Source organism: Mercenaria mercenaria, unplaced genomic scaffold, assembly GCF_021730395.1.
Source record: "Mercenaria mercenaria strain notata unplaced genomic scaffold, MADL_Memer_1 contig_4940, whole genome shotgun sequence".
NCBI lineage: Eukaryota > Metazoa > Mollusca > Bivalvia > Venerida > Veneridae > Mercenaria > Mercenaria mercenaria.
The window spans coordinates 1-25,332 of record NW_026463211.1 but is presented as its reverse complement, the minus strand read 5'-3'; the positions used below and the strand labels follow the sequence as shown (position 1 = coordinate 25,332).

Sequence of the window (25,332 nt, the reverse complement as noted above, 5' to 3'; positions counted from 1 at the left end):
TTATATTGTAACTTTTTCATTACTAGTCGTAGGGAAAAATCGAGACCACTTTTCTGTAGTACAACATGCATGCTACATCCAATTTTGAGGTGTATTTTGACCAGTCTCTACCTGGTAAAGATTTTTGTGTGGACTTACAATTTTTTTTTTGATTTTTTTTTTTTTTTTTTTTTTTTTTTTTTTAAGATTAACTTCCCTTAGTTGTTACTATAAATAACTTATATTGTAACTTTTTTATAATTGACCGTAGGGAAAAACCAAGACCACTTTTCTGTGGTACAACATAGATGTTACTTTCCAATTTTAGGTGTATTTTAAGGTATCTCTACCTGGTAAGGAGTTTTTTTAGTTATTACTAAACAACCACAAAATTAAAATTCCATTTGCAAATACAGGTGCTAGAGTAAAGAAATTTGCTGTGACGGGCGTATATTGTGACATTCTTGCACTCTTGTTGGATGTTAGAATTACAGATTCCCAGAATGTTTAAACTGTATAGGATGATTTAACATGCAATGTATATGACCCCTATTGATTTTTGGGTCACTCCATCAAAGGTCAAGGTCACAGGGGCCTGAACATGGAAAATCATTTCCAATCAATAACTTGGGAACCATTTGACCCAGGTTGTTTAAACTTCATAGGATGATTGGACATGCAGAGTAAATGACCTCTATAGATTTTTGAGTCACTTAATTAAAGGTCAAGGTCACAAGGGCCTGAACATGGAAAACCGTTTCCGATCAATAACTTGAGAATCACTTGACCCAGAATGTCGAAACTTCATAGGATGATTGGACATACAGAGTAGATGACCCTATTGGTTTTTGGGTCATTCGATCAAAGGTCAAGGTCACAGGGGCCAGAACATGGAAAACCATTTGCAGTCCATAACTTGAGAACAACTTGAGCAAGAACATAGAAATTTCATGGGATGATTGGACATGCCGAGTAGATGATCCCTATTGCATTTCAGTCACTAAGCCTACCATCAGTGTACTTTGGGGGAGACATGCACTTTTCTACAAAAGCATCTTTTCGTTTTGCAAGATCCAGATATAAGTTATACATGTACAGCATAGTCTGAGGTGGAAGTAGCATATTTAAAATGTCGATATGTATGATGGCCTAAACTGTTTTATAGAAAAAAATAAGTTGATGATCATAATACATTATTACGTACGTATGATTATCATTCATTCTTAAAAGTCTTGTTATTTTACAGGGTCTGATGAAAAGTTGAAGAAGATGTTGTCAGACTTTGAAAAAAAGCTTATGGAGACAAAAACAAAACTGCAGGAGGTAATTTTGAATTTTCCTCCTTATGTTGAAGTCGGTCAAATAAGTACAGTTTAGACTATTAATAACGACCATGCTTAGGACAGCAAAAATGTGGTCTTTATCTGCTGGTTTTGTTTATACATTTGTACCTGGCTTACCAGTCACCTCTATTAAGCAGGCACGTGCTTTAAGCAGCCAATCAGCTGACTTCACAAGGTCACTTTTTACTCAGATTTCAGCTTGTCTTAAGGTAGTCTTTTTTTCTACAATGAATTTGAATTTGATTTTACCCTGATTTTTCAAAACTTCAGAATATACTAAGAAAATTTGACAGATAAAAAAGATAGCGTCATGAGCTTAAATTGTTAGCTCACCTGTGACATAGTGACAAGGTGAGCTTTTGTGATCACCCGTCGTCCGACGTCAGTCCGTCCGTGCGTCAACAATTTCTTGTCTGCACGATAGTGGTTTCATTTATGATTTTATTTTAACCAAACTTGCACACAACTTGTATCACCATAAGATCTCGATTCCTTTCTTGAACTGGCCAGATCCCTTTATGGGTTCCAGAGTTAGGGCCCCTGAAAGGGCCAAAATTAGCTATTTTGACCTTGTCTGCACAATAGCAGCTTTATTTATGACTTGATTTTTACCAAACTGGCACACAACTTGTATCACCATAAGATCTTGGTTCCTTTCTTGAACTGGCCAGATTCCGATATGGGTTTTAGAGTTATGGCCCCTGAAAGGGCCAGAATTAGCTATTTTGACCTTGTCTGCACAATAGCAGCTTCATTTATGATTTTATTTTAACCAAACTTGCACAAAACTTGTATCACCATAAGATCTTGGTTCCTTTCTTCAACTGGTGAAATTCCTTTATGGGTTCCAGAGTTATGGCCCCTGAAAGGGCCAGAATTAGCTATTTTGACCTTGTCTGCACAATAGCAGCTTCATTTATGATTTGAATTTAATCAAACTTGCACAAAACTTGTGTCACCATAAGATCTTGGTTCCTTTTTTAAACCGGCCAGATCCCTTAATGGGTTCCAGAGTTATGGCCCCTGAAAGGGCCAAAATTAGCTATTTTAACCTTGTCTGCACAATAGCAGCTTCATTTATGATTTGATTTTAACCAAACTTGCACTCAACTTGTATTACCACAAGATCTTGGTTCCTTTATTGAACTGGCCAGATTCCATCATGGGTTCCAGAGTTATGGCCCCTTAAAGGTCCAAAATTGGCTCTTTTGGCTTTTGCAGCCATATAGGTACTTCATTTATGGTTTTATTTGATACAAACTTCCAAAATATCTTCAACAACAATATATCTTGGATTCCATGACATATCAGATCCAATCGTAGGTTCCAGAGTTATTTTATATTCGATTACCTCCCCTGATTGTAATCAAAATGGATTTATATCAGTAAGTACTTATAGGACTTATTTAAAATTTCATTATTGACATTAGTTGGACTGAGCCAATCAGGGTAGATAACTATGAACTGATTTTATATCAAATTACCTCCCTTTATTTCAAATTAAAATGGGTATATCTCCGTAACCAATGAAGATACTGATCTGAAATTTCATTTATGTCAACAGATTTATTTGGCAGATCCTTCTTTTGTTCACTTACAATAATTTCTTTTTAATTACTTCCCTTTTACGTTACTATAAATAGCTTATTTTTAGTAACTTTTTTATTATTGGCCATAGCGAAAAACCGAGACCACTTTTCTGTGGTACAACATAGATGGTACCTCCAATTTTTAGGTGTATTTTGACATATTTGTACCTTGTAAGAATTTTTTTTCTTTTTGGTTAAATTTCTTCCCTTTGTTGTTCCTGTCCTTTGGACTTAGATATTTTTTCTGAGGGCCTTCTTGTCCTCAAGTGCAATTATAACAGGTGAGCGATATAGGGCCATCATGGCCCTCTTGTTTTACTTTAACTTGGACATCACACGAGTTTTCATAATGGGAGTTTATGGGGAAACCACAGTTTTGATAACATTTTTTTTCTACAATTCAGATTTAATGAAATGTCTCAAAGTTGTAAATAAACATATGGTATAATAATTATGGTAAACTATTAGTAAATTTATAGGGCCTTGTTCTTGTTCTTAAGATGTTTGCCCATGATCAAAGAGACCTGCACATTTCAAGCTGATTTTAAGACACAATTAAGAATTATTTGTAATGTTTACATTATACATGTACATATATTTGAATGCAGTAAATTTATGAACTTATTGTCAAAATGGAAACTTTAAAAGCTTTTAAATTTAAGCATGCATAATTTATCTGTTATTTAGAAATTTCCAGCTTTTTTAAAAATGTATAAAAAATTGAATAATTAACTTCAATTTCTTGTTAGTTTAAAGACAAGCAGTCATGTTTGAACTCACAAAAAGAGAGTCTAGATGAAGGGAAATCCGCTGTATTGGTAGAACTTGGAAAACTAGAGCAAGAGGCAGAGGTGATATAATATGTTTTGATGTAATTTTTGTTTGTCACCGTTGAAAATACTTACAATAGAAGGACAAGTCTTTTTTTAGCTCACCTAAACTTTGTTCAGGGTGAGCTATTAGTATTATATGTGGATACCCTGGCATCCATCATCCTGCGTCAACATTTTTTATTTAAACATCTTCTCCTCTGAAACTTCTGGTCAGAATTACACCAAGCTTGGTCAGTAGCATCCTGGCATGGACCTCTTATCTAGTTTGTTCAAATGGTTCACCTTGGCCCTTTTTAGGGGCAGCCAGAGCTAAAAATGTAAACACCTTAAAAAAAACTTCTTCTCATAAACTACTTGAAGGATCTTCATCAAACTTGGTCTGTAGCATCATCTTTATTAGGTCCTCTCCCAAATTTGCTCAAATGGGGGCACTTGGCCTCTTTTAGGGGCAGCTATAACTAAAAGTAGAAATAGCTTTAAATGACTTCTTCTCATGAAACGCTGGAAGGATCTTCATCAAGCTTGGTCTGTAGCATCATTTTAAGGTCCTTTCCCAATTTTATACAAATGGAGGCACTTGGCCTCTTTTAGGGACCACTAGAGCCAAAATTAGAGATACCTCTAAACAACTTCTTCTCATGAACTACTTTATGGATCTTCATCAAATTTGATATATAGCATCATTATTAGGTCCTCTCCCATTTTTAGCTCGACTATTCGAAGAATAAGTAGAGCTATCCTACTCACCACGGCGTCGGTGTCGGCATCGGCATCACACCTTGGTTAAGTTTTTCGTACCAGTCCACATTTTGACAAAGTCTTTTGAGATAAAGCTTTGAAACTTTCAATACTTGTTTACCACCACCATGGCCAGTTATAGGCAAGAGCACATAACTCCATCTAGGATTTTGGCTGAATTATGGCCCTTTTTGACTTAGAAATCATGGTTAAGTTTTTCGTACCAGTTCATATTTTGACAAAGTCTTTTAAGATAAAGCTTTGAAACTTTCAACACTTGTTTACCATCACCATGTCCAGTTATAGGCAAGAGTACATATCTCCATCAAGGATTTTGGCTGAATTATGGCCCCTTTCGACTTAGAAATCTTGGTTAAGTTTTTCGTACTAGTTCGTATTTTGACAAAGTCTTTTGAGATAAAGCTTTGAAACTTTCAACACTTGTTTACCATCACCATGTCCAGTTATAGGCAAGAGCACATAACTCCATCAAGAATTTTGGCTGAATTATGGCCCTTTTTGACTTAGAAATCTGGGTTAATATTTCGTACCAGTTCATATTTTGACAAAGTCTTTTGAGATAAAGCTTTGAAACTTTCAGCACCTTATTACTATCACCATATCCAGTTATAGGCAAGAGTACATAACTCCATCATGGATTTTGGCTGAATTACGGCCCTTTTTGACTTAGAAATCTTGGTTTAGTTTTCCGTACCAGTTCATATTTTTTGTAAAGTGTTTGACATATGGCTTTGAAACTTTTATCACTTGTTTAGTATAATAGTCTCTATCTGTGGGAAAGAGTACATAACTCTGTCATCTATTTTGGCTGAATTATGGCCCTTTTTGGACTTTGAAATTGGTTCTGTTTTCATACAAGTCCACATTTTGTCAAAACTATTTGACATATGGCTTTTAAACTTTGAACACTTGTTTATCATTATGATTTCTATCTGTAAGCAAGAGTACATAACTATTTTGACTGAATTATGGCCTTTTTGGACTTTGAAATTGGTTCATACATTGCCATTTAGTGCAAGACTTATCAAAATCAAAGAAATACAGGAACATTGTTTGTCTAATCTATTTATTTCTTTTGTCTGAATATCTGTTGAAATATTTTGACCCCATTCTTCAATCAATTCTTCAAATAGTCGAGCGCGCTGTCATCAGACAGCTCTTGTCTAGCTCACCTGAGCACAAAGTGCTCAAGGTGAGCTTTTGTGATCACCCTGTGTCCTTCCTCGTCCGTAGTCAACAATTTGACTGTTAACACTCTAGAGGTCACAATTTTGGCCTAATCTTAATGAAACTTGGTCAGAATGTTACCCTCATAAAAATCTTGGACGAGTATGAAATTGGGTCATCTGGGGTCAAAAACTAGGTCACCAGGTCAAATCAAAGGAAAAGCTTGTTAACACTCTAGAGGTCACAATTTTGGCCCAATCTTAAAGAAACTTGGTCAGAATGTTACTCTTAATAAAATCTTGGATGAATTCGATATTGGGTCATCTGGGGTCAAAAACTATGTCACCAGGTCAAATCAAAGGAAAAGCTTGTTAACACTCTAGAGGTAACAATTTTGGCCCAATCTTAATGAAACTTGGTCACAATGTTACCCTCAATAAAGTCTTGGACAAGTCGATATTGGGTCATCTGGGGTTAAAAACTATGTCACCAAGTCAAATCAAAGGAAAAAATGGTTAACACTCAAGAGGTCACAATTTTGGCCCAATCTTAATGAAACTTGGTCAGAATGTTACCCTTAATAAAATCTTGGATGAACTTGATATTGGGTCATCTGGGGTCAAAAACTAGGTCACCAGGTCAAATCAAAGGAAAAGCTTGTTAACACTGTAGAGGCCACATTTATAACTGTATCTTCATGAAATCTGGTCAGAATGTTACTCATGATGATCTCAAAGTCCAGAATGAATCTGGGTTATGTAGGGTCAAAAACTAGGTCACCAGGTCAAATCAAAGGAAAAGCTAGTTAACACTCTAGAGGCCACATTTATGACCGTATCTTAATGAAACTTAGTCAGAATGTTAATGTTGATATTTTTAAGGTCAGGTTTGAATCCTGGTCATGTGGGGTCAAAAACTAGGTCACCGGGTCAAATCAAAGGAAAAGCTTGTTAACACTGTAGAGGCCACTTTTATGACTGTATCTTCATGAAACTTGATCAGAATGTTACTCATGATGATCTCAAAGTCCAGTTTGAATCTGGGACATGTAGGGTCAAAAACTAGGTCACCAGGTCAAATCAAAGGAAAAGCTAGTTAACGATCTAGAGGCCACATTTATGACCATATCTTAATGAAACTAGGACACTGTGTCAAATCAAAGGAAAAGCTTGTTAACACTCTTAGAGGCCACATTTATGACTGTATCTTTATGAAACTTAGTCAGAATGTTAATGATGATATTTTTAAGGTCAGGTTTGAATCCTGGTCATGTGGGGTCAAAAACTAGGTCACCAGGTAAAATCAAAGGAAAAGCTTGTTAACACTGTAGAGGCCACGTTTATGACTGTATCTTCATGAAACTTGATCAGAATGTTACTCATGATGATCTCAAAGTCCAGTTTGAATCTGGGTCATGTAGGGTCAAAAACTAGGTCACCAGGTCAAATCAAAGGAAAAGCTAGTTAATGATCTAGAGGCCACATTTATGACCATATCTTAATGAAACATGGTCAGAATCTTAATCTTGATGATCTATAGGGCAAGTTCAAATCTGGGTCAGGTGGGGTAAAAAACTAGGTCACCGGGTCAAATCAAAGGAAAAGCTTGTTAACACTCTAGAGGCCACATTTATGACTGTATCTTTATGAAACTTAGAATGTTAATCTTGATGATTTTTAGGTCAAGTTCGAATTGGTCATGTGAGGTCAAAAACTAGGTCACCGGGTCAAATCAAAGGAAAAGCTTGTTAACACTCTAGAGGCCACATTTATGACTGTATCTTCATGAAACTTAGTCAGAATGTTAATCTTGATGATCTTTAGGTCAAGTTCGAATCTTGGTCATATGGGGTCAAAAACTAGGTCACCAGGTCAAATCAGAGGAAAAGTTAGTTAACACTTTAGAGGCCACATCTATGACCATATCTTAATGAAACTATCTTGATGATCTTTAGGTCAATAGGTCAGGTGAGCGATACAGGGCCTTCATGGCCCTCTTGTTTCAAATGGGGGCACTTGGCCCCTTCAAGGGGCTGCTGGAACCAAAATTAGAAATACCTTCTTCTCATGAACTTCATCAAACTTGGTTTGTTGCATTATTATAATGTCCTCTCCCAAGTTTGTTTAAATGGGGAACTTGGCCCCTTTTAGGGGCCACTAAAACTAAAGTAGAAATACCTTTAAAAGTCTTCTACTCATGAACCGTTTGATGGATCTTCATCAGACTTGGTCTGAAGCATCATTGTAAAGTCTTCCCTCAAATTTGTAGAAATACAGACAGTTGGTCCCTTTTATTGGCCACTAGAGCTAAAAACAGAAATGCCTTAAAAAGATTTCTTCACAAGAACCACTTGATGGATCTTCATCAAGCTTGATCTGTTGCATTATTGTAAGGCCCTTTATCTACATTTTTCAGTTGGGGACACTTGGCCCCTTTTAGGGGCTGCTACAGCTAAAAGTAAAAACTCCCTAAACAACTTCTTCTAGTGAATGGCTTGATTGATTTTCATCAGACTTGGTATGTAGGATCATTATAAGGTCCTCTCTCAAATTTGATCAAATTTGGGCAGTTGGCCCCTTTCATGGGTTGCTCGGGCTAAAAGTAAAAATACCTTTTCATGACTACTTCTCTGGAACCACGCAATGGATCTTCATCAAACCTTGTCTATATCATCAATATAAGGTCCTCTCATAGATTGGTTCAGTTTTGGGTGTTTGGTCCCTTTAAGGGTCAGATGGTTAAGGTCATCTTCAGGAAAGCGACTTAGGCCCATTTTGGCCTGTTGTTTGCTCATGGTTGTGTACAGATTCTTACTGCTGTTCAATGCAGCTTTTTGCAGCACATTCTGCCAGATATTCAGTTTCATACTTTATTATGAAGTGGTTTTTGGCAGCATTCACTGTTACAGCTTGTGAGTAGGGAAAAAGTTACAAATAGCTCATAACACACAGTTACATGGCATTCAAATTTTTAGTTGTATGTATCTTGAATATAAGTATGACGGATCCTTCCTATAAATATGTCAAATTCACCTCTTTATAGAATATAGTGTTAATTTGTTCTGCTAAGACATAAACATTGATTCATTTACCTGATTTTCTGTTTTAGCAGTGGAGCTTTATTTTTTATGCCCCCGAAGAGAGGCATATAGTTTTTGAACCGTCTGTCATTCTGTCAGTCTGTCCGCAATTTTCGTGTCCGGTCCATATCTTTGTCATCGATGGATGGATTTTCAAATAACTTGGCTTGAAAATGTACCACAGTAAGACGACATGTCGCGCGCAAGACCCAGGTCTGTAGCTCAAAGGTCAAGGTCACACTTAGACGTTAAAGGTCATTTTTGAGTCGGCTAAAGGCTGAAAGCCTTTTGACGAGTCCTTGCTATCCAACGATTCTCTAAATGGACCAAATAACACAGTGAAGGGATGTAGTTCCATTAGATTTCTCAAACTTCAAACAGTTCACTGCATGAATGAAGTTAAGTTGTGTCAATTCCCTTTGCTATGACCAATATACGATGTAATTTGTCATATTTATGACTTGTAATTGTGCAATTCTCAAATGTAACTCATTAAGCATAAGTGTGCATTTTAAGAATTGCGCAGGCTTACAAAGCTTGGGTAACATCCAGCGAAAGACAAAAAATAGTTCCACAGGGCTCCATATAAGATGCGTATTAGCGTAAATTACGTATAGAAATAATGCAAATACGCATGTCTAATAATTTCTAAGCGTATAAAAACGTATATAAAATTACAGAAACGCACACAATACTTTTTTAAAAACAAAATCTGAATCGTCTGGATGCGTTAGGTAACATAGCCGATCAGCCTTAATTCTCCCACATTGAACATAAACACGCATCGTATGATTTCTATAAACTTTGCGTGGGTTGAATTTTGCAGACAGTAAATGGATAAATTATCGGAAGAAGAAGCTCTTACTGGTTTGTTTAGTTACTACTGATATTAAAATGATTTTAATTCTTATTTTTCGAAAAATAAACGAATCGGCAAAACATTAAATTGTATTTTCTTGTAGTTTTTGAAATCGAAAGTAGATCGTCTATGTTTGGCTGCTTTCACAAAACGAAACAACTTTTTTATGAAAAGATTTAAATAAGAGGTAATTCAACCGTAAACTTCAATGTCAGATACTGCCAGTTGCTGCTAAATGTCTTCGTATCATCACAATTTGTAAAATATATTGTTCAAACTGGAGAAAAGTGTAATCGTATCCGGATATAATATTTTGGGTAAATATCGAGCTGTGTTATGAAATTTTAAGAAAAAAACTAAAAACAAACTGAAACTGGTAGACTATACTGTCAGTACATCAATCATTAGTTGACTCAGGCCATTCAGGCCTTTGATTCATGATAGTGCATTCGTGTCCGGTCCATATCTTTGTCATCGATGGATGGATTTTCAAATAACTTGGCATGAATGTGTACCACAGTAAGACGACATGTCATGCGCAAGACCCAGGTCCGTAGTTCAAAGGTCAAGGTCACACTCAGACGTTAAAGGTCATTTTTCATGATAGTGCATTCGTGTCCGGTCCATATCTTTGTCATCGATGGATGGATTTTCAAATAACTTGGCATGAAAGTGTACCACAGTAAGACGACGTGTCGGGCACAAGACCCAGGTCCGTAGCTCAAAGGTCAAGGTCACACTTAACCGTTAAAGGTCATATTTCATGATAGTGCATTGATGGGCGTGTCCGGTTCATATCTTTGTCATTCATGCATGGATTTTAAAATTATTAGGGATGTCATTGAATGTGTACCACAGTAAGACGACATGTCACGCGCAAAACCCAGGTCCGTAGGTCAAAGGTCCTAAACTCTAACATCGGCCATAACTATTCATTCAAAGTGCCATCGGGGGCATGTGTCATCATATGGAGACAGCTCTTGTTTTAATTTGTTTGACACTTTTCAGCATCAGCAAGAAAATATAGTAAAGAGAGATCAAAAGATTAAACAGTATGCAGATGAATATAGTTTTGAAGGTAAATTAAAAAATTTCAATAAGCAGTAACATTTTCATCAGCAATAACTGTGTTCTCCACATTTCCTGATTTCATGAAGCAATAATGTTTTCATCAGCAATGGCTTCATGAAACTATACCATTTTCATCAGCAATGCATATGTTATCTACTGTTCATAATTTCATGAAGCAATAACAATTCTTATCAGCAATTTCTATGATTTCCGCAATTCCTGATTTCATGAAGCAATAACATTTTTTTCAGCAATGTCTATGTTCTCTACAAATCCTAATTTCATGAAGCAATAGCATTTTTTGAGCAATGTCTGTGTTCTACAAATCCTAATTTCATTAAGCAATAACATTTTTATCAGCAATGATTTTGATCTCTACAAACATGATTTCATGAAGCATTATAATTTTTATCAGCAATGTCTATGTTCTCTACAATTCCTGATTTCACAAATCAATAAAAAATTTATTAGCAATGTCTATGTTCTCTACAAATCCTGACTTCATGAAGCAATAACATTTTTATCAGCAATGTCAATGTTCACTTCAATTCCTGATTTCATGAAAAAATAACGTTTTATCAGCAATGTCTATGTTTCCAACAATAATTTTTTATCAGCAATGTCTATATTATCTTCAATTCCTAATTTCATGAAGCAGTAACATTTCTATCAGCAGTGTCTATGTTCTCTACAATCCTGATTTCATGAAGCAATAGCATTTTTATCAGCAGTTTATATGTTCTCTACAATCCTGATTTCATGAAGCAATAACATTTTTATCAGCAATTTCTATGTTTTCTACAATTCCTAATTTCATAAAATAGTAACACTTTTATCAACAATGTCTATGTTCTCTACAAATCCTGATTTCATGAAGCAGTATCTTTTTTATCAGCAGTGTCTATGTTCTCCAAAATAAAATTTCTATCAGCAATGTCTACGTTCTGTACATTTCCTTATTTCATGAAGCAATAACATTTTTATCAGCAATGTCTATGTTCTCTACAGTTCCTGATTTAAGCAACTGGATAGCTCATATAGTGTTGTAATTACTTTTTATGGGGGAGACATATTGTTTTTGCATTCGCCGTCAGTCCATGCGTCTGTCCGTCCGCATTAAGCTTGTCCGCCTTTCACAGGTCAAACTGCTGGCTGGATTTCAACGAAACTTGACAGGAGTGATCAGTACCTACCCTAGTTGTACATATCGCTGGCACATTCTGCTTCGCTGCACAAAATGGCCACCAGAGCTAAAAATAGAAAAATCTTGTCTGGCTTTCACAGGTCAAACTGCTGGCTGGATTTTGAAGTAACTTCACAGGAGTGATTAGTACCAACCCTAGTTTTGCATTTCGCAGTCACATTCCACTTCGCTGCACAAAATGGCCACCAGAGCTAAAAATAGAAAAATCTTGTCTGGCTTTCACAGGTCAAACTGCTGGACAGATTTCAGTGAAACTTGACAGGAGTGATCAATACCAAGCCTAGTTATGCATATCGCCGGCATGTTCCACTTTGCTGCACAAAATGGCCACCAGAGCTAAAAATAGAAAACTCCTGTCCGGCTTTCACAGGTCAAAATGCTGGCTGGATTTCGAAGAAACTTCACAGGAGTGATCAGTACCAACCCTAGTTGTGCATATCGCTGGCATGTTCCGCTTTGCTGCATGAAATGGCCACCAGAGCCAAAGGTATACAGAGGGGGGAAGACATATGTTTTTGTGATAAGAACACCTAGTTTTCATTAATTTTTGAAAAATCAAGAATGAAACACAATTTGATTTAAAAAGTTATGATTTTTTCTACAGTCAATATACAACTCAATTACTATGAAATTATTTTGCTTATGTACTTAAAATGCTTGGGGTGAGCTATTATAATCACTCACCTAATGCCTGTCCATCCACACTATTCTTCAAACAACATCTCCTCTGAAAAAAGTGTGGTGGAATTTGATAAAATTTGGCCTGGATATTCCTTGGGTGGTCTTCTTCCAAAGTTGTTCGGATGGTTTGTGGTCACTTTTCCCAATAATTTATGTGTATAGTGTAAACTTAAAAAAAAATCTTTTGTGACCATCTACCAAGAGTTCTCAGATTATTTCGAGGACATGGTCATTTTTCCCTGTATACATTTTTTTATATGTATAAAGTGGAAACTTTAAAATAATTTCACACAAATGGTCCTTTTTTGAACTTCTTCCAAGATTGTTACTTTAAAAAATCCCCCCCCACCCCAACACACACATACACTACCTGCCCTTTGTTATTTAGTAGGAACTTTAATAAAAGTATAGTCTTTAAACACTGGCACTATTTTAAAATAATCCACAGACATTTTCCTTGTATAACCATCTGCCAAAACTGTTCAAGTAAGCAGTGCAACTTAGGTGAGCGATCTAGGGCCATCATGGCCCTCTTGTCTCATTTTCAGGTTTAACAGGTGCTATAACAGAAGAGAAGTACAAACTTTTCTTGAAGAAAATTCAGGATAAACGGGAGTCTATGATGGAGGAGACCAGACTAAAAAGGGTATCATACCAAGTCGTCTTATTTATTTCATGTAGGCACCATCTGCAGAGGGCTCCCTGGTCAACTGGTTAAGACCGCTGACTGAATCACTTGCCCCTTACTGCTGTAGGTTTGGAAACCCAGATAGGATGTAGAATATTCTTTCATGTGAGGAAGTCATGGTGTTAGCTTTCAGAAGGTTGGTGGTTCTATCCAAGGATCACCCCATGTCTGAAATCTTGACATTTCTTCCCCTCATTTCTTGATAGTTGAAGTTGACTCATCTGTATTATTTGAATAATGTTGGCACTGCATTTTGTTTTTTTTTTGAGTTATATTACTCAGCAGTATTTGGCTATTTTTAAACAGACTGAATTTGAAGAGGAGGAGGAAGTGATACTGCAGAAGATTGGTGAATTGAGAGATACCAAGACAAAACTGGAACAGAATGAGAAAATAAAGAGGGATATGATGGTATTTATTAATGGTCATAATTATGTCTCCTGTCATGTTGGAAATTATATTGCTTTTGTCTTTGTATGTCTGTCTGTCTGTCTGTCTGTCTGTCCACCTTTCACAAAGTTTTTGTACCCCCCACACAACAAAGTTATAAGGGGGGTATACTGGTTTCAGGTTGTCTGTCCATCCGTCTGTCTGTCTGTAGACAGATCTTGTGCGCACCAACTCTCCTCATCCCCTTGACACAATTTAATGAAACTTCACGCAGTGATCAGTAACAATAGTAGTTGTGCATGGTGCATGTTAATTTCTTTTAGAAAAAAAATTTGCAGAGTTACGGGACTTTGTTTTTTGTTACTATACTATATACATAGAGTCTGTATATGCAATCTTGTGCATGCCTAATCTCCTGAACCCATGCAAACAATTTAATGAAACTTTACACAAGTGATCAGTAGTGACCCTAGTTGTGCATGGTGCGTGTTAGGTTCTTTCAGAAAAACATTCTGCACAGTTATGGGACTTTGTTTTTATTACTGTACTATATACATAGAGCCTGGATATGCAGTCTTGTGCACGCCTAATCTCCCGAACCCTTGCACACAATTTAATGAAACTTCACACAAGTGATCAGTACCAACCCTAGTTGTGCATGGTGCATGTTACATTATTTTAGATAGATATTCTGCAGAGTTATGGGACTTTGGTTTTTGTTACTATGCTATATACATAGATTGCATATGCAATCTTGTGCGCGCCTAATCTCCCGAACCATTGCATCAGTTTAATGAAACTTTACACAAGTGATCAGTACCAACCTTACTTGTGCATGGTGGATGTTAGGTTCTTTCAGAAAAATATTCTGCAGAGTTATAGGACTTCGTTCTTTGTTATTTACGATATAGATACAGTCCACATAATTATGCGGTGTGCGTCAAATTGAAATTTACTGTGTCAGTGTGTACGGGGGTGGTACATTCATTACCTTCAGTGATAGCTCTAGTTTTTCCTGGGCAAAGGTGGGGGGCCACAGGATCCACATCCCCCTCTGCAAAAATTTTGTGGAGCAAATTCTAAAGGTATTCTGATGAAATTTCATATGCATGATCACCATGATGTGTAGATGTGCACCATTCCCTGTCTGTAAAATGTTTGTTGATAAAACTACTTCCACAGTTTACGTTATGCTTTTTGAATTTTATATAAATATTAAAGCTTTATTGTCACCCTTTTCTTGGTGTCTGCATCAAAAAAACTTTTGCATATAAGCAGGTTTCTCTGAAAATAATAAGGTAATGCTTTCAAAGTTCACATGTATATTTGGCATCATGAGATGACCTCACAGGACAAGTTACATAACTCTAGCTTTTATTTTGTTTAAATTATGCCCCATTTTTACTTGGAACTTCAGGCTAAAGTATGTTTCTAAAAAATTACAAAGCTAAATGATTTCAAATTCAGATGTCTTATACATCATGAGATGACCTCATTTGGCAAGTTACATAACTCTAGCTTTCTTTTTTTTTTTATAAATAAAACGCTTACATAAATTTTGTGAAGTTTTGCATGTAATTATGTTTCTTATGAATTACTTGACCAAATGTTTTCAGATTCTCCACACATTTTTGCATTGTGGAATGACCTGACATGACAAGTTTCATAACTCTGGCTTACATTTAAGCAATATTATGCCCCTTTAAAGCCTACATTATTTTTCTAAAGCTTTTTGTATGTAAGCTAATATTAGGCCAAAGGGCTTTAAAGAGTCAAGTGGGCTGTCATTAAGACAGCTCTTGTCAAAGGGATTTCAGTGAAACTTCGTACACCTGGTCATTATGAAGTGTAGATGTGCATAGATTTATTTTTCAGGGATGGACAGGTGGGGGCACCTATGCCCCCATCTTCTCAAATTTGTGATGCTTTTTGGCTGTTTTTTTGTGGGAGAGGTGGGGCTGGGGGGACAAATTTTTTTTTTTTCTCAGACAGAGTGGTATTCGGCAGTATTAATCACATTTAGTTATAGCTGTAGCTCATATTTACACTGTAATTGGAAATGAAAGTGATGATCTGTGGAGTCAGATGGTCTTTAGTACAGGGTTTGAACGTTCTTATTTCTGTTGATCAACATGCAGAATTTTATAATATTATTTTTAGACAGTCAACCAAGACAAGATTAAGGAGATCAAGAAAAAGCTGAGTGCAGCTTCAGGTGGCAGACTGGATCAGATTAAGGGAGAACTGAAAAGACATGTATGTATAAAAATCACACAACAGTATGTGATAGGCTGTCAAATTGTACATTTGTTTGTAGCATCTATAGACATTAATGCATAACATGCCCCCCAAAAATAGGGTAGGTAGGTGGGAAATTTGTTTTTAGCTCACCTGTCACAGAGTGACAAGGTGAGCTTTTGTGATCACGCAGCGTCCGTCGTCCGTCCGTCAGTCCGTCCGTCCGTGCGTGCGTAAACTTTTGCTTGTGACCACTCTAGAGGTCACATTTTTCATTGGATCTTTATGAATATTGGTCAGAATGTTCATCTTGATGATATCTAGGTCAAGTTCGAAACTGGGTCATGTGCGGTCCAAAACTAGGTCAGTAGATCTAAAAATAGAAAATCCTTGTGACCTCCCTAGAGGCCATATTTTTCAATGGATCTTCATAAAAATTGGTCAGAATGTTCATCTTGATGATATCTAGGTCAAGTTTGAAACTGGGTCATGTGCGGTCCAAAACTAGGTCAGTAGGTCTAAAAAGAGAAAAACCTTGTGACCTCTCTAGAGGCCATATTTTTCATGAGATCTTCATAAAAATTGGTCAGAATGTTCACCTTGATGATATCTAGGTCAGTTTGGAAACTGGGTCATGTGCAGTCCTAAACTAGGTCAGTAGGTCTAAAAATAGAAAAACCTTGTGACCTCTCTAGAGGCCATATATTTCACAAGATCTTCATGAAAATTGGTCAGAACGTCAGAACGTTCACCTTGATGATATCTAGGTCATGTTCAAAACTGGGTCACGTGCCGTCAAAAACTAGGTCAGTAGGTCAAATAATAGAAAAACCTTGTGACCTCTCTAGAGGCCATATTTTTCAAGGAATCTGTATGAAAGTTGGTCTGAATGTTCATCTTGATGATATCTAGGTCAAGTTCTAAAATGGGTCACGTGCCTTCAAAAACTAGGTCAGTAGGTCAAATAATAGAAAAACCTTGTGACCTCTCTAAAGGCCATATTTTTCATGGGATCTGTATGAAAGTTGGTCTGAATGTTCATCTTGATGATATCTAGGTCAAGTTCGAAACAGGGTCATGTGCGGTCAAAAACTAGGTCAGTAGGTCTAAAAAAAGAAAAACCTTGTGACCTCTCTAGAGGTCATACTTGTGAATGGATCTCCATAAAAATTGGTCAGAATGTTTATCTTGATGATATCTAGGTCGAGTTCGAAAGTGGGTCACGTGCCATCAAAAAGTAGGTCAGTAGGTCAAATAATGAAAAAACGTTGTGACCTCTCTAGAAGTCATATTTTTCATGGGATCTGTATAAAAGTTGGTCTGAATGTTTATCTTGATGATATATAGATCAAGTTTGAAACTGGGTCAGCTGCGATCAAAAACTAGGTCAGTAGGTCTTAAAATAGAAAAACCTTGTGACCTCTCTAGAGGCCATACCCTTGAATAGATCTTCATGAAAATTGGTCAGAATGTTCACCTTGATGATATCTAGGTCAAGTTTGAAACTGGGTCACGTACCCTAAAAAACTAGGTCAGTAGGTCAAATAATAAAAAAAACGTTGTGACCTCTCTAGAGGCCATACTTTTCATGGGATCTGTATGAAAGTTGGTCTGAATGTTCATCTTGATGATGTCTAGGTCAAATTTGAAACTGGGTCAACTGCGGTCAAAAACTAGGTCAGTAGGTCTATAATTACAAAAATCTTTTGACCTCTCTAGAGGCCATATTTTTCAATGAGCGATTCAGGACCATCATGGTCCTCTTGTTTTTTTAGCTCACCTGTCACAAAGTGACAAGGTGAGCTTTTGTGATCGCGCAGCGTCCGTCGTCCGTCCGTGCGTGCGTGCGTGCGTGCGTCAGTCCGTAAACTTTTGCTTGTGACCACTCTAGAGGTCACATTTTTCATGGGATCTTTATGAAAGTTGGTCAGAATGTTCATCTTGATGATATCTAGGTCAAGTTCGAAACTGGGTCACGTGCCGTCAAAAACTAGGTCAGTAGGTCTAAAAATAGAAAAACCTTGTGACCTCTCTAGAGGCCATATTTTCACAAGATCTTCATGAAAATTGGTCAGAATGTTCACCTTGATGATATCTAGGTCAAGTTCGAAACTGGGTCACGTGCCATCAAAAAACTAGGTCAGTAGGTCTAAAAATAGAAAAACCTTGTGACCTCTCTAGAGGCCATATATTTCACAAGATCTTCATGAAAATTGGTCAGAACGTTCACCTTGATGATATCTAGGTCAAGTTTGAAACTGGGTCACATGCCGTCAAAAACTAGGTCAGTAGGTCAAATAATAGAAAAACCTTGTGACCTCTCTGAAGGCCATATTTTTCATGGGATCTGTATGAAAGTTGGTCTGAATGTTCATCTTGATGATATCTAGGTCAAGTTCGAAACTGGGTCACGTGCGGTCAAAAACTAGGTCAGTAGGTCTAAAAATAGAAAAACCTTGTGACCTCTCTAGAGGCCATATATTTCATGAGATCTTCATGAAAATAGGTCAGAATGTTCACCTTGATGATATCTAGGTCAAGTTCGAAAGTGGGTCACGTGCCTTCAAAAACTAGGTCAGTAGGTCAAATAATAGAAAAACCTTGTGACCTCTCTAGAGGCCATATTTTTCATGGGATCTGTATGAAAGTTGGTCTGAATGTTCACCTTGATGATATCTAGGTCAAGTTTGAAACTGGGTCACGTGCCATCAAAAACTAGGTCAGTAGGTCAAATAATGGAGAAACCTTGTGACCTCTCTAAAGGCCATATTTTTCATGGGATCTGTATGAAAATTGGTCTGAATGTTCATCTTGATGATATCTAGGCCAAGTTCGAAACAGGGTCATGTGTGGTCAAAAACTAGGTCAGTAGGTCTAAAAATAGAAAAACCTTGTGACCTCTCTAGAGGCCATACTTGGGAATGGATCTCCATAAAAATTGATCAGAATGTTCACCTTGATGATATCTAGGTCAAGTTTGAAACTGGGTCACGTGCCCTAAAAAACTAGGTCAGTAGGTCAAATAATAATAAAACCTTGTGACCTCTCTAGAGGCCATACTTTTCATGGGATCTGTATGAAAGTTGGTCTGAATGTTCATCTTGATGATGTCTAGGTCAAATTTGAAACTGGGTCAACTGCGGTCAAAAACTAGGTCAGTAGGTCTATAATTACAAAAATCTTTTGACCTCTCTAGAGGCCATATTTTTCAATGAGCGATTCAGGACCATCATGGTCCTCTTGTTTTTTTAGCTCACCTGTCACAAAGTGACAAGGTGAGCTTTTGTGATCGCGCAGCGTCCGTCGTCCGTGCGTGCGTGCGTGCGTGCGTGCGTCAGTCCGTAAACTTTTGCTTGTGACCACTCTAGAGGTCACATTTTTCATGGATCTTTATGAAAGTTGGTCAGAATGTTCATCTTGATGATATCTAGGTCAAGTTCGAAACTGGGTCACGTGCCGTCAAAAACTAGGTCAGTAGGTCTAAAATAGAAAAACCTTGTGACCTCTCTAGAGGCCATATATTTCACAAGATCTTCATGAAAATTGGTCAGAATGTTCACCTTGATGATATCTAGGTCAAGTTCGAAACTGGGTCACGTGCCATCAAAAACTAGGTCAGTAGGTCTAAAAATAGAAAAACCTTGTGACCTCTCTAGAGGCCATATATTTCACAAGATCTTCATGAAATTGGTCAGAACGTTCACCTTGATGATATCTAGGTCAAGTTTGAAACTGGGTCACATGCCGTCAAAAACTAGGTCAGTAGGTCAAATAATAGAAAAACCTTGTGACCTCTCTGAAGGCCATATTTTTCATGGGATCTGTATGAAAGTTGGTCTGAATGTTCATCTTGATGATATCTAGGTCAAGTTCGAAACTGTGTCACGTGCGGTCAAAAACTAGGTCAGTAGGTCTAAAAATAGAAAAACCTTGTGACCTCTCTAGAGGCCATATATTTCATGAGATCTTCATGAAAATAGGTCAGAATGTTCACCTTGATGATATCTAGGTCAAGTTCGAAAGTGGGTCACGTGCCTTCAAAAACTAGGTCAGTAGGTCAAATAATAGAAAAACCTTGTGACCTCTCTAGAGGCCATATTTTTCATGGGATCTGTATGAAAGTTGGTCTGAATGTTCACCTTGATGATATCTAGGTCAAGTTTGAAACTGGGTCACGTGCCATCAAAAACTAGGTCAGTAGGTCAAATAATGGAGAAACCTTGTGACCTCTCTAAAGGCCATATTTTTCATGGGATCTGTATGAAAATTGGTCTGAATGTTCATCTTGATGATATCTAGGCCAAGTTCGAAACAGGGTCATGTGTGGTCAAAAACTAGGTCAGTAGGTCTAAAAATAGAAAAACCTTGTGACCTCTCTAGAGGCCATACTTGGGAATGGATCTCCATAAAAAAATTTATCAGAATGTTCACCTTGATGATATCTAGGTCAAGTTTGAAACTGGGTCACGTGCCCTAAAAAAAATAGGTCAGTAGGTCAAATAATATAAAACCTTGTGACCTCTCTAGAGGCCATACTTTTCATGGGATCTGTATGAAAGTTGGTCTGAATGTTCATCTTGATGATATCTAGGTCAAGTTTGAAACTGGGTCAACTGCAGTCAAAAACTAGGTCAGTAGGTCTAAAATTATTAAAATCTTTTGACCTCTCTAGAGGCCATATTTTTCAATGGATCTTCATGAAAATTGATCTGAATGTTCACCTTGATGATACCTAGGTCAGTTTCGAAACTGGGTCACGTGCGGTCAAAAACTAGGCCAGTAGGTATAAAAATAGAAAAACCTTGTGACCTCTCTAGAGGCCATATTTTTCATGAGATCTTCATGAAAATTAGTGAGAATGTTCACCTTGATGATATCTAGGTCAAGTTTGAAACAGGGTCACATACCTTCGAAAACTAGGTCAATAGGTCAAATAATAGAAAAACCTTGTGACCTCTCTAGAGACCATAATTTTCAATGGATCTTCATGAAAATTGGTCAGAATTTTTATCTTGATAATATCTAGGTCAAGTTCAAAACTGGGTCACATGAGCTCAAAAACTAGGTCACTATGTCAAATAATAGAAAAAACGACGTCATACTCAAAACTGGGTCATGTGGGAAGAGGTGAGCGATTCAGGACCATCATGGTCCTCTTGTTTATTTTTCTTTTACAATAAAGAAAGAGCAACACAAAGCAAAAAGTATAAAAAGATAGCGAAAAATAGCGAAAATATTGAATTTTTTTTTCCAATGCCATAAAAATATTTTGGGTCATGTCAAATTTTTAGGGTAGGTTGGGGTAGGCTTTACCTTCAATAGAATATAAGCTATGACAAACTCTTTTCAATGGGAATGAAGCTAACTGCCAGTCAAATTGCAAAATAAGATTTGAAAATTACAGAGTCTATAGCACATATTGTGGCTTGTTTATTGCAGGAGCATGACCTTCAAACCCAGGAGTCCTCGGTCAACACAGATGAACTTAAGCAAGAAATATTAAAATTGTCAAAGGAAAAGTTGAGCATGGAGGCGAAAATAAATGACTGCAAGTAAGATCATAGATGAATATAGGGATCAGATAAAGGTCAATGGTAAGGCCATTTCACATTTACACTAAACTGGAACTGAAACTGAACAAAAAAAAAGATAGAATGCATTATGATCAGTTGGTCAATTCACATTATATGCTGAAACAGAACCTAATAATAAACTGAAACTGAATCGAAAACATGAATCAATTGAAATATCCTGGATGGGTTACCAATTTTGGACCTAAAAGGTGTAGAAAGTAATTTTTGTCATAAGTTGGTCAGTTAACACATTTTTGCCCAGAGATTCAGATAAAACTTTGGCATATAATTATTATGTGAAAGCCCTATCCGATAAAGAATGGCATTGGTTTGGTTTCAGTTAAGGTTCAATATACATGTATATATGAAATGGCCTAAGGAGACTTTATCTTGTCCGCAACATAAAGTGCAGCCGCTATACTGCAACACTGCAGAGAAAAGTGTCTTTAAAAGTGTTTGTCATGAAAAAGAGTGGTTTAATATAATAGTAATATACTGCAACTCAGCAGAGAAAACTGAAACCTAGTTGTTGTATAGATTTTTAATTGGGAAGAATCTGTGTGCATTTGTAGGTGTCATTATGATTAATAGAAGTTGTACTATATGGGCTTCTAGCTAAAGATTTCAGGCCATGGCATGTAGGTCAACTTTGGTGTTCTGTCTACATGTTTAAAATGCACATTGAAATAATTATTTTAAAACAACTGTACATGTACCTTGAACCAGTATATGATGGCAATTCCAGTATCAAGGTCACAATGGGAAAAATATGTTAATACATTTTAGATTGTATTTTACCCTGTGTTTAACTCATTAGGCCATAGCAGGATTTGAAAACAATTATATGACAAATATTTATTGCCTTCTGTAAATTGTGATGGTTTCGGAACTTAAAATTTTGTTATTTCAGTTCAGAGATGAACAGACTTTATTTACAGTCAAACACCCGAACAGAACTGGACTTACTAATGAAAGATAAAGCTTCAAAGGAAGAGAACATCAGAAAGCTGTAGGATATTTTCTGCTTCTTTAAAATGGAAATTTATCTCAGTGGCTGTTTACTTTAAACTTTTATGCTCTCAAAATGAGGCCTATTGTAATTGCACCCTGTTAACTAGTCTGTTAGTTTGTCTGTCCATCTGAGGCACTGTGTCTCAGCTGCAACTTTTAAACAATTCAGTGAATTCCAGTGAAACTTAATGCAAATGTTAAATATAATGAGATGTTTGGCATGCAGTAGTCCAATTGTTTGTGGCATGTGCTTTTCAACTTCTTCAAAATCAAATGAACATGTTTATTCAAATTAAACCTTTCTAGCATTCTCCACAGCTGCCTGGTTAAAGCACTGACTGAATTTCTTGCCTCTGACGTCTGTGTGTGCATGCCCTGATAGGGTCTTCATGTGAAAAACCAGCCAGCTTTCTGAAGGTCTGTGGTTGTGTGGGTGTCACTTAAATCCCAAACAAAACAATAAAAGATATTCTTTTTTGCTTTTTTGCTTTCCAGTATGACAAAGAACTGTCAAAAAGCAGACTTTACTTTTTGATGAAATGAGCCGTGCCATGAGAAAACCAACATAGTGGGTGTGCGACCAGCATGGATCCAGACCAGCCTGCGCATCCATGCAGTCTGGTCAGGATCCATGCTGTTAGCTTTTAAAGCCTACTGCAATTAGAGAAACCATTAGCGAACAGCATGGATCCTGACCAGACTGCACAGATGTGCAGGCTGGTCTGGACCCATGCTGGTCGCAAACCCACTATGTTGATTTTCTCATGGCACGGCTCAAATATAGTCTTGCAGTTCACATGAGCTGCATGTACAGTCTAAATCTTAGCTGATGATGTTGTTTTTACTTTTGTCTATAGTACTTTCTTGAATTTAGAATTTTGGAGGGCAACAGTCTTTTGTTTTTATTTTTGTTTTTGTTAATAAGAGCCAAGTTAAGGTCACAGTAGATTCCTCACCCCCACCCCCACGCAGAGATCATGAAAAAAAGATGGTTTCTGGCTTATAATTTTAGGTAGGATTGATATATTGTCACCAGTCTTATTGTATAGCAGGCTTATATGAAGATCTCATGCTCAGTAACTCTAATTAGGAATGAAATATTTTGATTGAACGTGATATATAGGTAGCCCAATAAAACAAAGAGATTAGAGATTGTTTTTGTGGCCACTGTTAGGTCAAGGTCACTGTTACTAAAAATAGAAAAATTTTGAAATTTGTTTATGGAATTTTGTGTCTCATGCCTCTTTATGGCTTTTTGGAATATTTAAAAAATCTTCTGCTCAGACACCAGTGGCTCGATTTCAAAATAATTTTACTGAAATGTCCTGTCCAACCCTCTACCAGATTTCTTCAAGTTACATTAATTTGTTAAAAAAAAACATGTTTATCATGCACTGGGGCTAGATTTCTGAATATGGCTTTGTGGAAAATTTTAAAAGTCTTCTCCTCTTGGTTTTGAAATAATTTCACACAAATGTTTCTTGGGTGAACTTTTACAAGATGTCTTCAGATCATTCTGCGATGTTAAAAAAAGATGGCTGCAAGGGGGAGGGGGGATTTTTTTTCTATATGGCTATAGTGGTAACTTTGAGAATCTTCTTATCAGAAACCTCTGGATTGATTCGCACAAATGTTCCTCAGTTGATGCTACCAGAGTTGTTCAATCCAGCTGTGAAAGTCATGTGATCAATCTAGGGCCATAATGGCCCTCCTGTTCAGCATTGAGCAAATCTGGATGTATTTTATGAAGTTGTTTCATTTAATTTGACTGCAGTAATAAGTTGAATAAGTTAAAATGTTTTATAATAGTGTATTATTTTGCCTTCTAGGATAGACAAACATAAAGACACAGTCAAGCATCTTCTTGTTAATGCGCCAAGCAAAAATATCCATGGTAAACTAGAAGATTATATCAGGTATTTCATTGAGTTTACTGTACAAAATTTAATGTTGAATTAACATTATCCGTCATAAATTTTGATAGAAAAGTGACAAAACCATGGTCTGTCTGTCTGTCAGTCCATCTGTTGTCACACTTTATTTCCGATTAATAACTGGAGAACCATTTGACCCAGAACCTTCAAATTTCATAGGGTGATAGGGCTTATGGTGTAGATTACCCATATTGTTTTTGGGGTCACTCGGTTAAAGATCAAGATCACAGGGGCTTGAATATGGAAAACAGTTTCCGATCAATAACTTGAGAACCACTTTACCAAGAATGTTGAATCTTCATAGGATGATTGAACATGCAGAGTAGATGTTCCTATAGATTTTTGGGTCACTTGATCAAAGGTCAAGGTCACAAGGGCCAGAACATGGAAAACCGTTTCCGATCAACCCAGAATCTTCAAACTTCATCGGGTGATAGGACTTACAGAGTAAATGACCCCTATTGTTTTTGGGGTCACTCGAATAAAGGTCCAGGTCACAGGGCTAGAACATTGAAAGTCATATCTGATTCATAATTTGAGAGCCACTTGACCCAGAATGTAGAAATCTAATAGGATGATTGGATATGCCTAGCAGATGACTGCTATTGATCTTGGGGCCATTCTTTCAGAGGTCAAGGTCACAGGGACCATGAACATGGAAAAAACATTTCCAATCCATAACTTCAGAACCACTTGACCTAGCACATTGAAACTTCATTGGATGATTGGACATGCCAAGTAGGTAATCTCTATTGCATTTCAGTCACTAAGCCAACCATCAGTGTCTCTTTGAATTTCGCTGCTGTCCCCTATTGACTTCTTGCCTATTACTAATATGCATTGGGAGAGACATGTGCATTTCTGATTTTGAAATAATTTCACTTACTAAATGGTCCTTGTATGACCCTCTACTAAGATTGTTCAAATTCTTCTG

At 36.9% G+C, this 25,332-nt stretch overlaps 1 protein-coding gene across 1 annotated transcript in view; it reads left to right on the top strand.

Annotated features, from left to right (window-relative positions):
• LOC128554326 (DNA repair protein RAD50-like) overlaps window positions 1-24,380 on the top strand; it is a gene marked incomplete at its 3' end in the record, with an annotated part of 55,996 nt that extends 31,616 nt beyond the window's left edge. Inside the window, exons 11-19 of the mRNA XM_053535593.1 lie at window positions 1,226-1,302; window positions 3,661-3,762; window positions 10,617-10,686; window positions 13,113-13,210; window positions 13,559-13,663; window positions 15,803-15,898; window positions 21,320-21,432; window positions 22,364-22,462; window positions 24,294-24,380. Of these exons, the coding sequence (XP_053391568.1) occupies window positions 1,226-1,302; window positions 3,661-3,762; window positions 10,617-10,686; window positions 13,113-13,210; window positions 13,559-13,663; window positions 15,803-15,898; window positions 21,320-21,432; window positions 22,364-22,462; window positions 24,294-24,380 (847 nt within the window). The remainder of the gene's footprint in view (window positions 1-1,225; window positions 1,303-3,660; window positions 3,763-10,616; window positions 10,687-13,112; window positions 13,211-13,558; window positions 13,664-15,802; window positions 15,899-21,319; window positions 21,433-22,363; window positions 22,463-24,293) is intronic.
• Window positions 24,381-25,332: the final 952 nt, after the last annotated feature.